At 43.3% G+C, this 12,318-nt stretch overlaps 1 protein-coding gene across 1 annotated transcript; it reads left to right on the top strand.

The window, feature by feature from the left end:
* Window positions 1–1,000: 1,000 nt before the first annotated feature.
* LOC310693804 (vomeronasal type-2 receptor 26-like) lies at window positions 1,001–10,709 on the top strand (the record flags this gene model as incomplete). The annotated part of the gene is made up of 6 exons (XM_083476182.1): window positions 1,001–1,220; window positions 2,468–3,328; window positions 3,993–4,220; window positions 6,249–6,375; window positions 9,165–10,020; window positions 10,628–10,709. The coding sequence occupies exons 1-6, from the start codon at window positions 1,059–1,061 to the stop codon at window positions 10,707–10,709; spliced, it is 2,316 nt and encodes a 771-aa protein (XP_083332308.1). The 5' UTR covers window positions 1,001–1,058.
* Window positions 10,710–12,318: the final 1,609 nt, after the last annotated feature.

Below are 12,318 nucleotides of genomic sequence, written 5' to 3'. Positions count from 1 at the left end.
CTACATGGAGGATTTTGCTCCAGCAAGCTCCTTCAATGAAGACAGGAGTGAGGAAGCATGACTAAATCTGGGTGATATTAAAGCTAGTTATTCCCTCCCACTGTCAAATATTTTATTGCTTTAAGTACACTGGAGATGAACCAGCAATCAAATATGATGAGAGAATGTCTTGGCTAGATGCATTTGGAAATATAGTCTGGACCCCTCTGTATAGAATGAAGTAACGAGATTGTCAGCGGAGAGTTGGCAAAAGGGTCTGATTCTATATTACTTCTCTTCTTAGAGTTTCCTTTTAAAATACTAGGAAGCACATCATCCCTGAAACACAGTCCTAAACTGGAACTGAGGAAGGAAATAATGATCAAATGGGGGGGGGGGGACCTGGGAAAGTGTGTGCCCATAGTGGCATGAGAAAAGTTAGGATAGAGGAATCACATAGGTTCTCTCTATGCACGAATTTAAGGGGAAATTGTGCTAAGTTAACGGTGCAATGAGTTAAAACAATAATAAATCGAATAAATAGGAATTAAAGTGATTTTGGGAAATGCCAGAAAAAGGATGAAAATTGTAATCATGTGGCTGATTAGCAAGATGAATAATGAAAGAAACTGGGAGAAAGGTTAGGTATATAAAACTCAGGGAGAAAAGGCAGGTTATACATTTAATAACTAATAATGAATAAACATACTGATCCAGAAGAAATAAGATTAAAACTAAACAAAATATTTTATGTACCTTATGAAAACATGCAAAGAAAATCTTACTTTTTATACTCAGTTGATTGGCAAAGGGAATGACTCAACTGAGGTTCAAACTGCAAGTCAATCTTGGAAACAAGCAGATGAGAGAAGAAGAGTATGGATGTCCTTTGGTTGCTTCTGTTACTGTTGTTTGTCAACAGCTATAACACCTGTAGTTTCCATGACAGTTCGGTGCCAAAGAACTACCAGCACATCCTGGCCTTGGCATTTGCTGTCAAAGAGATCAATGAAAACCCTGACATTTTATCCAACGTCTCTCTGGGATTTCACATCCTCAACAGCTACTACACTGCCAGGATGACCTATAAGGCCAGCCTCAGCCTCTTTTCTGCACAACGGAGGTTTGTCCCCAACTTCCAGAGTCACAACCAGAAGAAAGTGATAGCTCTGATCGGAGGATGCATCTCCGAAATCTCTGCGAATGTGGCCGTCATTTCAGCAATGTACAAGACTCCACAGGTAAGCCTGTTTCTGAGAGTATAGAGAGAACACATCATGGTGGGATCATCATGATTTCAGAAAAATTTCCTGTCCTCCTTTGGATAAATGCAGGTTTAATGATACTGCTATCAGGTTTATCGACAGTTCCTTGGCAAACTGTGCGGATCAACAAGTTTTAAGCAGAGCTTTGTTCTTTCCTGGATCCTGTTCAACCTTTTCATCCATGACTTCGATCTCTAGTTGGGAGCTGTATGCTATGAACATTGTCTGACATAGACAATGGGGCGACATCCTCAGAGGGAAAGATGTGGGGCCTGTAGAGGAGATCAGAAGCACCGAGGATCTGGAGGAACCAGTCCTGTCCCAAGGCCACCTGAAGTGCCTTTTAACATATAGGACTCTCCTGATCTCCCTCATAGCCTCTCTCACAATCTGAAAGTCCTGCTTTCATCCCTGATTCCCCCTGAGAGCCAGTGTGGTGTAGTGGTTAAGAGCGGTAGTCTCCTAATCTGGGGAACCGGGTTCGTGTCTCCGCTCCTCCACATGCAGCTGCTGGGTGACCTTGGGCCAGTCACACTTCTTTGAAGTCTCTCAGCCCCACTCACCTCACAGAGTGTTTGTTGTGGGGATGGAAGGGAAAGGAGAATGTTAGCCGCTTTGAGACTCCTTAAAGGGAGTGAAAGGCGGGATATCAAATCCAAACTCTTCTTCTTCTTCTGAAGACTGAGGGTGGCAGATCGGGATGGTGACAAAATGTGTTAAAAGTGAGAAGAGGGAGCTGGGATCAAGCTTGCATGTTTGCACACAAAGCAATCTGACACCTTACTTGCATGAGCCCGAATGTGTACCAGCTCTCTGTGGTCTACCTGGCATATTTAGGTGATGATTTGTTAATACCCTGTGTCCTCCATTGGCATTAAACAACGGATTTACAGAATGCACACAAAAAGCCCCCTTTTCTTTTTTTGTTGCCTGGATCCACCCCTTTGACATGATTCTGGATTCCTGTAGATCTTCTGTTACAGATGATGGCAGCATATGACCGACCTGAAGCAACACATTAAAATACTTCATAGCAGAGACCCCCTTTTCTACACTCCCAGAAGTAAGGACTAGTATTGGGAGTAAGAGTACTTAAACCTAGCAATGCAATTACTTGCAGATGGTGTTATTCTGATATTCCACAGATAAAATGGCATACAAGTCTACTGGAATAGATTCATTGAACATTCTCATTTGAGTAATATTTATGCATTTTATTTCAGCTCATTTATGGATCATTTTTGCCAATACAACATGCCAACACTTTATTCCCCTTTTTGTACCAGATGGTCCCAAATGAAGCCCAACAGCACATCGGGGTTGTGCAGTTACTCAAACATTTTGGATGGACATGGATTGGGCTTGGTGCTGTGGATGATGATAAAGGGGACCAGTTTTTGCAGACAATGGCCCCAATGCTTGATGAAAATGGCATCTGTTATGCCTTCATCATGAGAATACCAAAATGGAATTATGTGGATGAGATGATAAAATATGTTTTACAACGTGTAGAATTCTATTCAATTGTCTTCAGGGAGAAAGCCAATGTGTTTTTTGTATATGGAGAACCTCCATCCTTTCAGGCTTTGAGAGTGCTGTTCTTTGTAGCACCATTCATAGAATTGCCACCTCTTGGAAAAGTCTGGATTGTTACATCTCACTGGGATTTTGCATCATTCTCTATTCAAAAGAACTGGGATTTGCAAACCTTCCATGGTTCCATATCTTTCACAGTTCACTCAAATCAGCCTGAGGGTTTCCAAAAGTTCCTTCAGATGGTAAGACCTTTGTGGTTCAAAAGAGATGGCTTTATTCAAGACTTCTGGGAACAGGCTTTTGACTGTTTGCTAACAACGTCCAAGGAGTGGGAAGGAGAGGGGAATAAAACCTGCACTGGGGAAGAGAATCTGGAGAGTCTTCCTGGAGGTTTGTTTGAAATGAAAATGACTGGCCACAGCTACAATGTCTACAATGCTATCTATGCTGTGGCACATGCTCTGAATGCTATATTCCAGTTCAAATCCATGCATAGAAGATTGAAAGAAGGACGAAAAATGGCATTTCAGAATGTGGAACCATGGCAGGTAATAAAATTAAAGAAACGTAAGTTGAGATTTACTATAACTATGTTTAAGGTGCGGATACCCAGAGCAGTACTGTTAGCCCCAGAGCCATCACCCCTCCAGTTCCCTTCATGATCTCATGCAGCCTGTTCTTGTTGTAAAAGATGGGATGATGCCTGAATTGGAAACCAAGTTATAAAGGCCAGTGTGATCAATGTGGGAACAGTTTATACTCTTAAGTGCAGAGTGTGCTAGAGGCATGGCCTCACAAATCTATAGAAAGCTTGTTGAACACAAAGTTGGTAGCAAACTGAGTTTTACGTTGACCTGGGAGCAGAACTCTGGGGGTGCTATCGATGAGGCATGTGGGAGCAGTTTTCTTTTGGTTTCTTTTTGCAAATCCACTTGGATAAGCAATGGCAGTCTAGTGAATTGTTTGTAATTCATAATCTCCCACCCATGTGGAGGCAGGGAAAGGAAAAGAAAAATCAAATGATCCCATATCATGTACAATTCAAGAGTAGGCCGATGGATGAAGCCCTCACCTATGCCAGGTGTGGGAAACACCCAGCTCTCCATGTGTTGCTGAATTGCAACTCAATCAATTGCGGCTTATAGAAGTTTTGTGCAGCAACATATGTCCCTTTGTGAAATGCTTGTCCTTTTTTCTTCTCCTTCAATCCAGGTCCATCGTTTTCTACGGAGCATCGTTTTCAATAACAGTGCTGGAGATCATGTGCACTTCAGTGAAAATGCAGAATTAGTTGTAGGTTTCGATGTTACAAACTGGAGGATTTACCCCAATGGTTCGGTGATTAGAGCCAAAGTTGGAAAACTGGACCCTCAGGCTCCTTTCGGCAAGGAGTTAACCATTCATGATGATCAGATTGCGTGGCATAAAAGCTTTAATCAGGTGAGACATAGCTGTGTGTGAGATCAGATATTGCCATGAAAATCAACCTTGGGTCCCAAAGGTTGTTGGACTACAACTCTCATTATCATCAGGCGGGTTAGCCAATAATCAAGGAGGATGGGAAGTGTAATAAAATGCACCAGTATCTGGGAGCTGAAGCCTGAAGGACGGGTATTGAGATCGGCTTCAAAAATTTTGGAAATTCCTTATTGTGTTCCAGATTTAATTTTGGTAAAATCCCACATAGTCTTTTTTTTTTTCTTTCAGTTGCTTGATTTCTGGTGTGGGGTATCCAGAGAGAATGTCCATTTGCTGGGTATTTCCATATTCTGGGCATGATGCTAGTAATCCATTTTCCATATTCACTCACGGTCATACTGAAGTCTATCTCCTTATTAAGAAAGCCAGTTAAACCAGGAGCTCAGAATCTTTTTCAGCCCTTTGCCCCCATTCTCTTAGGGGAAACCATCCAGAGATCGTATGCCAGTGGTGGGTGGGGAAGAGGGAAGTGACTGCGCCCAAAGAGGGTGAAGCAGCAGGCATGACTCTGGCCTGTGTTGAATAGGCTACATTCCAGAAACTCCAAACACAGAGGCTTCTGGATGCATCCCAGTAGTTCTCTCTGTTCTCCACAGAGGCAAGCAATATGGATGATCGCTGTGCAGGGCCACATTCTAGCCAAGCAGAAGAGCTTGAAGAGGTGCAGAGCAGGCCTGGTGGGAGGAACATGGAAAGCATGACTTGGGATGAAACCTGAGGCATGAAGAGAAGCACCTACATGGCCACATCCCCCCGCCTCCCATCCTGACATTTCTCCCCAGGAATGATTATTATTATTTGTTACATTTCTATACTGCCCTTCTTTTGTAACACCAAAGTAACAAGCAAAAACAATACCCCCCCCGGCCCAACCCAACCCAAAGTGAGTAAGATACAGCGGAAGCACCACCTTAATCTGCCCATCTTTAATTCTTATTAGGTGTCAATAAAAAGATATTTGCTAAGCTTTGGGCCTTATCAATTCAGATGCATTTGTTCTATTTAAACTCTCTCTGGACAGAAGCAACATGGTTCAATTGAGGAATATTTCCCTGTTACCAAAAATATTTTTATTATCATTAAAAAAAGAAAACCCTACCCCTTTCCTCAATTTCCCCTAGTATAGATGCAAAACATGGACTGGTTGCTTTGGCAGGTAGGATTGGTCCTCTGCACCATCTCCATCAGATCAAGGGGCCTCTGGGTGCCAAAGTATCTGAGCCCCACAGAGCCACCAAGGGATTCTGTTCAGGGATGCTGAGGGGTGGTCAGAAAGGCTATATCTGTCCACAGCCCAGATGATGTGAGGGCCCATGACTTCCTGGCTGTCTCTCATGGTTCTGGGCTCACAGCTGCCAGGCTCCATGAGCATCTGCTATCTATAGGCCATTGGCTCCTTAACCGGCTATGAAGACAAGGGCAGGGATACTGGAGAATAATGTGATGGAGAGAGGATGGCAGTCCTTCACATCTCACTCTGGGGTGGCATTTGTTCAGTGCACAGGTGGCAGCTGAGCTACGGCATTGGAAAGAGGCAGAGAATATGATTCGCCTCCATAAACCATTCTGCAATGCTTTATTCAGATCAGTCCAAGCTTCCTTCTGAAGCCAGCTAGGATTCCACATCCTTGGGACTCAGCATGCCACTATCTTTCATTCTTAGGGTAGTCCAGCCCTCTTCAGGCGTTCGCTCCTCACACAAGTGGGGTGATCTGACAGGGGGAGCTATTGACTGTCGCCTCTCCATCAGGACCATCCCTGTCTCCCTCCGGGTTTTGAGCTCTGAATGCAGGGTCCTAAAACTGTTCTGAAGATGGATAAATGTAGAGGACACTCCCTGCTACAGATATCCAGCCCTCAACATGTGGAGGAAAGCTGGGACAGCTGACTGCTCCATGCTCACTATTCTCAGCACATAATCCTAATCATGCGACATTCGAATGATGGATAATATGCTCTTGCTAATCTTCCTTTCTTGTTTTGGTGCAGATGCTGCCTGTTTCTCTATGCAATGATAACTGCTATCCTGGCTACAGCAGGAAAAAGAAGGAGGGAGAGAAATTCTGCTGCTATGATTGTGTTCCATGTCCAGAAGGGACCATCTCTAACCAGAAGGGTAGGAGCAATACTTTTTTTCTAGAAAAATAGGTGACGCTACTCAACATGAACACATTTAACAAATTATACTTGGCAAGTATTGTTTACCCCAATAAATCATAGGAAAATCCAGGAAGAGAAATTATGATGCTAGTTCCCACCTTCCATGGGTTTGGGGTGTTCTTTTTTTAAGGTCTTATTTTAAGTCCATTAAATATTTCTACCATTTCCTTCAGTCTTCCTGGTTGCTCTCAATTCCTTATTTGAAAAGATCTTTTGTCATGACATCTTCTCCTGGCTTTAATTGAAGTGCTTGAAAATGTTGAAAATGTTAACAGGCTGTATGCTAAAAACAAGTTCTTCCTTTTACCTTAAGAAATGTATTTCAGCTCTGGTTTCTTTGGAAGTAAAAATATTTGAGTCAAAATGAACAGCTGTCAGGTGAATCATGGAGTATCTCAAACAAAGCTCAGCTGAGGGTATCATGGGTATTCAGGAAGCATGAGTGTGTGGGAAGGGTTGTAGAATAAAGGAGAGTACATCTAAAAACCCCAGTAACCAGAAAAATAAATAAGTGCAACAAAAGCTCTGCACAACATCTCCAGAAATTTCACCAAACTTTCCTTTCCCCTTTGGAATACAGTGGTGCCTCGCAAGACGAAAATAATCCGTTCCGTTAGTAGTAGTAGTAGTAGTAGTAGTAGTAGTAGTAAGAAGAAGAAGAAGAAGAAGAAGAAGAAGAAGAAGAAGAAGAAGAAGAAGAAGAAGAAGAAGAAGTAGTACTGGAATAGATAACTGCCTAGTGTAATCATGGTTTTCAATGAGAGCAGAATTTACTATCTCACGGAAAAACAATCTAGTAGACCAGTTCAGCATCATCCAAACTTTCTCACTGAAATCACGAGTGTCCTCTGTTGTTCTGTTGGTCAAAGATGGCTGCTACTCTTGCCAGAGGCAGGCCTTGTGTACTCCCTGTGAACAGCGGGGGGCATGACAAAGCCGCCCGCATCACTGGGAGTCCCGGCTGCGTCATGCCCCCCGGCCGACCAATCCAGTCGGCATTGGGGCATGGCTTACCCTATTTGAACCGCCATATGGCCAGGGAACTCCCTCTCCTTACCTCCTCCTTTGTCGGATCTGCCGCCCTCCCGCCCTATTTTCATTCGTTCACCATTTGGCCTTGCTATGGACCATGGTTGGTCACCTGTTGAGGGTGCCAGATAGGAATTTTTCCACTTGGCGAATTGGCACCTGACATGTGTTTTTTGCCTGCCTCATAGCAATTGTCACAACTTTGTAAGGTTTGGCAGTTAGGCATTGGTAAAACCTGGTTTATGGAGGGGAGGTTGTAGCCTTCACCTGCTCCTCCTCTTTAAGGGTATTCCATTAAAGGGATCCTGGGGTGTGGATCTTATCTGAAGCCCAGATAGTGGCTAGGGCCATGCCAAAACCCCAGCGGGAACCCTGGGGGAGCTCGTAGCTGATGTACATCAACAGGGCTCCCCCTACTGGTGGTTGACCCTTAGGAGACTGACTACCTGCATGGTGGGCAGGAGTCAGATATAGTCAGTTCCGTTCCAGTGCCTTCCAATACTGCTCACATCTGTAACCAATAAAGTTGTGGCCTTAATTATCCCATCAACCCAAAATATTGGTGTCCGTGTGTTTCATTATACAAGAAATGGGGGAGGGCTTGGGGCTGTGACATGCAACTGCATGGACACAAAAGGGACTTTCATTTCTTTTTAAAATAAGATTTTATCAAGGCTTTTTCACAATACAACAAGTCAAAATAAGCCACTCTACATGAAAACAAAGAGCTAGAGATAGAAACCAGAGTCCTCCCTCCAAAGCTGCTCTTGACTCTGGTCTCACTCAGGAAGTGGGGACCCTTCTAGCTCTCACCTGGAAGCTTTGGTTTTCCCAGTCCCTCACCTTGGGAGGTTTTCCCTTCCCTGCCTCTCACTCAGGGTCCTCCCACCAACTATTTGCCCCCCATGTGTGCACAATCCCCCAACAACAGCCCAGAGCAAAGGAAACCCAAAGAAAGTGTTAAATGTTTGGAAAAAGTCAGAAGCCCAAGGCAGTATAAGTTCCTCAGCTATGTTTATTTAACATTTGTCAATGACAACAGCTCACTCATAGGAAAACAAGAACCAAACTGACTGGACAACACAATAATAGTGCTGAGCATGAACTGACTGTTGACAGTTGACAGTTGAAAGTGCATGCGTTTACATGCCATTAGACCGTTCGTCTACCAACGCTTATACGATTGGTTAGAACGGGCCTTCTAACATAAAATGTGTTAAACCCAATACATAACAGAAAGCAAAAGAAAGGGGAAAGGGAGAGGGAGGAGAGGAATTTCACTGCCTGCCATAACTCAATACAGAAAGTTAATAAAGATTGGATAATATTTAAAGAATATCTTAAAAACTACTGTGACGATGTTAATCTCCTGACAGACTTAGAATGAATCTTGAATTATAGAGAAAGTACATAGTAAATTTTTCTTGATAATAAATGGGAAAGTAAAACAATAACAATGAAATGTGTATAGACTAACAAAATGTAAAATAGCACAATGAGAGGAATCAGAAGTTAGTGTCTATGGTGTGTCTATGTTGTGGTGTGTATTGTATGTATTGTCTAAGTTATATGTAAATTTACATATAATAAAGGTTATTTAGAATCCAGATTCAAGCTCTGGCAAACCAGACCACTTTCACTGCCTGCCATAACTGATTCTTTCATGTAGATGTAGGTCATCATCTTGACATTTTTAATTGTTCCTCTACCCTCCAGATATGGATGCCTGTGTCAAGTGTGCAGAAGAAAACTACCCAAACCAGGACCAAACAGGATGTATTCCAAGGGGGCTGAGCTACCTCTCCTACCAAGAAAAGTTAGGGCTCAGCTTAGCTGTCTCCGCTCTGGCTTTCTCCCTGATCACCACCTTCGTGCTGGCGACTTTTGTGAAGCACAAGGACACGCCCATCGTCAAAGCCAACAACCGCAGCCTCACCTACCTCCTCCTCCTCTCCCTCCTCCTCTGCTTCCTCTGCTCCTTGCTCTTCATTGGTCAGCCTGGAAAAGGGACCTGCCTCTTCCGACAAATGACTTTCAGCATCGTCTTCTCGGTGGCCCTTTCCAGTATTCTGGCCAAAACCATCACCGTGGTTCTAGCATTCATGGCAACCAAGCCCGGATCCAGAATGAGGAGATGGGTGGGGAAGGGGCTGGCCAATTGTGTGGTCTTTTCCTGCTCTTTCCTTCAAGCTGGCATTTGCACCCTTTGGCTAAGTGCTTCCCCTCCATTCCCAGATACAGACATGCAGTCACTGAAGAGTGAGATCATCCTGGAATGCAATGAGGGTTCAGCTGCCATGTTCTATTGTGCTTTGGGCTATATGGGTTTTCTGGCCATTGTGAGTTTCCTTGTGGCTTTCCTGGCCAGAAAGTTACCTGACAGTTTCAACGAGGCCAAATTCATCACGTTTAGCATGTTGGTTTTCTGCAGTGTTTGGCTGACCTTTGTTCCAACCTACCTGAGCACCAAAGGGAAATACATGGTAGCCGTGGAGGTCTTCTCCATCTTGTCCTCCAGTGCTGGGTTACTGGGTTGCATCTTTTTCCCTAAATGCTACATCATTGTGCTGAGGTCTGACCTAAACAACAAGGAAAGCCTAATAAGGGGAAGAAAATAAATAATGGGCATATCCTTCACTGACCTTAAATTGAGAAGTATCTTGATCTTTGATAAATTTGTGTTTCATCTGTGTGAGGAATATTCCTTCCCAGAGTGACAGCAAGGGCTCCGACGACTATGGGGAGTTGCAGGCAAAAAGAGAAAGAGGCTTGCTTTCTTTACATGCGGAGAGTGAAATGAGCCCCTCCTATTATGGAATACAGGTCTTAAATTTTCAGGACAGCATAAGGAAGGCAGAGGGGTTGCGTTTCTCAGACATGCTCTCAGGGGAGGAGGGGCAAGCTGCTCCTGAGTCTCCTTGTACTAGGAAGCTGGACAGAGTCCAGGCTTGGTATCAAGTCTACAGAAGGAGGGGCAGCCTGTTAGAAAAGAGTTCAGCCTCCAGTGGGTTCAACTAACCCATCTAGTGAGGAATATTGATCTGTGTGCTCAGACTGAACTACTGTGTAAATACCAGTAAATCTGAACATTGTAAAACTGCCAGCCTGCCTTCTCTTGGTGTGAGAGGGAGATCGTAAATCCTGACAATGTTTCCTCTCTATTGTATTCATATTTATAGGCCCCCTCTCCACATCTTGATCATGTTCATGAACATGTTCAACATGTTCATCATGTCCACAAAATCTTTCAGGTGGTCATAGTTTCACTTCCAGTCACATAACACATAATTTTCTGCAACTTATTATACCATAAATGCTTTGGTATATTTGTGTCCTGCTTTGCTTGCACTAGTGCAATAATGTAGTTGAACAGGCAAAGTATCCCAGAACACACTGAAGCAGAACAGAGATACAAATAATGCACCATTACATTAAGAACGTGTCACAAAATACCCCTACAATGAAACACCAGCCTGGATGGCTTCCTTGTTTCATCATCATCATCATCATCATCATCATCATCATCATCATATATGCCCTCCATCTGAATGAGCTGCCTCAGCCATAATGGGCAGCTCCCAAGAAATACAATGAAACATCCACCTTAAAAAACATCCCTTAACAGGGCTGACTTTTAGAAGAGTCAGGTACTTGTTTATCTCCTTGACATCTGATGGGAGGGTGTTCCACAGGGGGCGCCACTGCCAAGAAGGTCCTCTGCCTGCTTCTCTGTAACCTCACTTCTTACAGTCAGGGACCCATCAGAAGGTCTTGATAGGTAGACTTCAGTCTCAGAGAAAGAGTTTTCTAGGGAAGTCATTCTTGTTCCCCTGGCATATGCAGGCTCTCCTATGACCTCCCAGGGGATTTGGAGTAGCAAAGTTGAGAAAGAATCTAGACTGAAAAACTAATAGAGCCATCACTTGTCACTATATTGAGTTTTGTAGGTCCTGAAAATATTTTTTAATGGGTTTTGAAAATCCCGTTGATAAAGCCCTTTCCAGACACCTGCATATGGTCAAAATAAATTCGAAGATGCTTGGGCCCCAGACCTTTTGACCCCCATTTTTATTACATCATTCATATTACTAATACTGCATAAATGAATTCTTTTGACCATAAGATATTATAGGCAAACAATATTAGAACAGATTTGTTAAAGGAGATGTTCCCATCATCATGATGAAACTGGGCCTCAAATTTCCCCATTGAACTGAACCTCAAATTTCCCCAGATTATGATTCTACCTTGAAATCTGGGCTTTCACATTATAGCAAAAATGAAGACTTGTTGGGCAATGCCTAATATCAGGGATGTGTAGTTATATTTACTCTAACATGAGCAGAGGCAGCTTGGACCTACTGAGCTACGTGTCACATATTCCTAACTACTCTTTAAAAGAGAAAATATGAGTTGTAGGACTCCAGGGAGGCGAAGTGGGTGGACTCCTCACAGGTTCAAAAAGAATGCAACTTCAAAAACAAGGGGCTCCTTGGGGAATAGGTAGTCACCCCTATCATTACCAGAATTGCTGGTTTCCATCCGACTGACAACAAAAAGTGCTTTCAGGGATCTTTAGCACATCAACCATCAGTTTCTGAAAGAAGTTACAAAAGCCTCATATTATTTTAGAGCAAGAGATAGGCAAGAGTCTGTATCATTCGTTAATCATCATTCCCGCTTCATATTTCTCTTTGGCTGCTGTATCTTCCACTTCCCAGATTTTATTTGAAATCCTGTTTTGGCATTATTTCTGTTCCTTTGCACAAACTGATTTGCAGAGTTTCACCCTTTCTGCCTGCTATTACATCAGGGCGTTGATAACTTTAGCTGTGTATGAGGTATTTTCCCTTTTTTAAAAGTAATTACC

This window comes from Podarcis liolepis, assembly GCF_965112155.1.
Source record: "Podarcis liolepis genome assembly, chromosome: 14".
Classification (NCBI taxonomy): domain Eukaryota; kingdom Metazoa; phylum Chordata; class Lepidosauria; order Squamata; family Lacertidae; genus Podarcis; species Podarcis liolepis.
The sequence above is the reverse complement of the archived record's forward strand: the minus strand, read 5'-3'. Positions and strand labels throughout refer to the sequence as shown.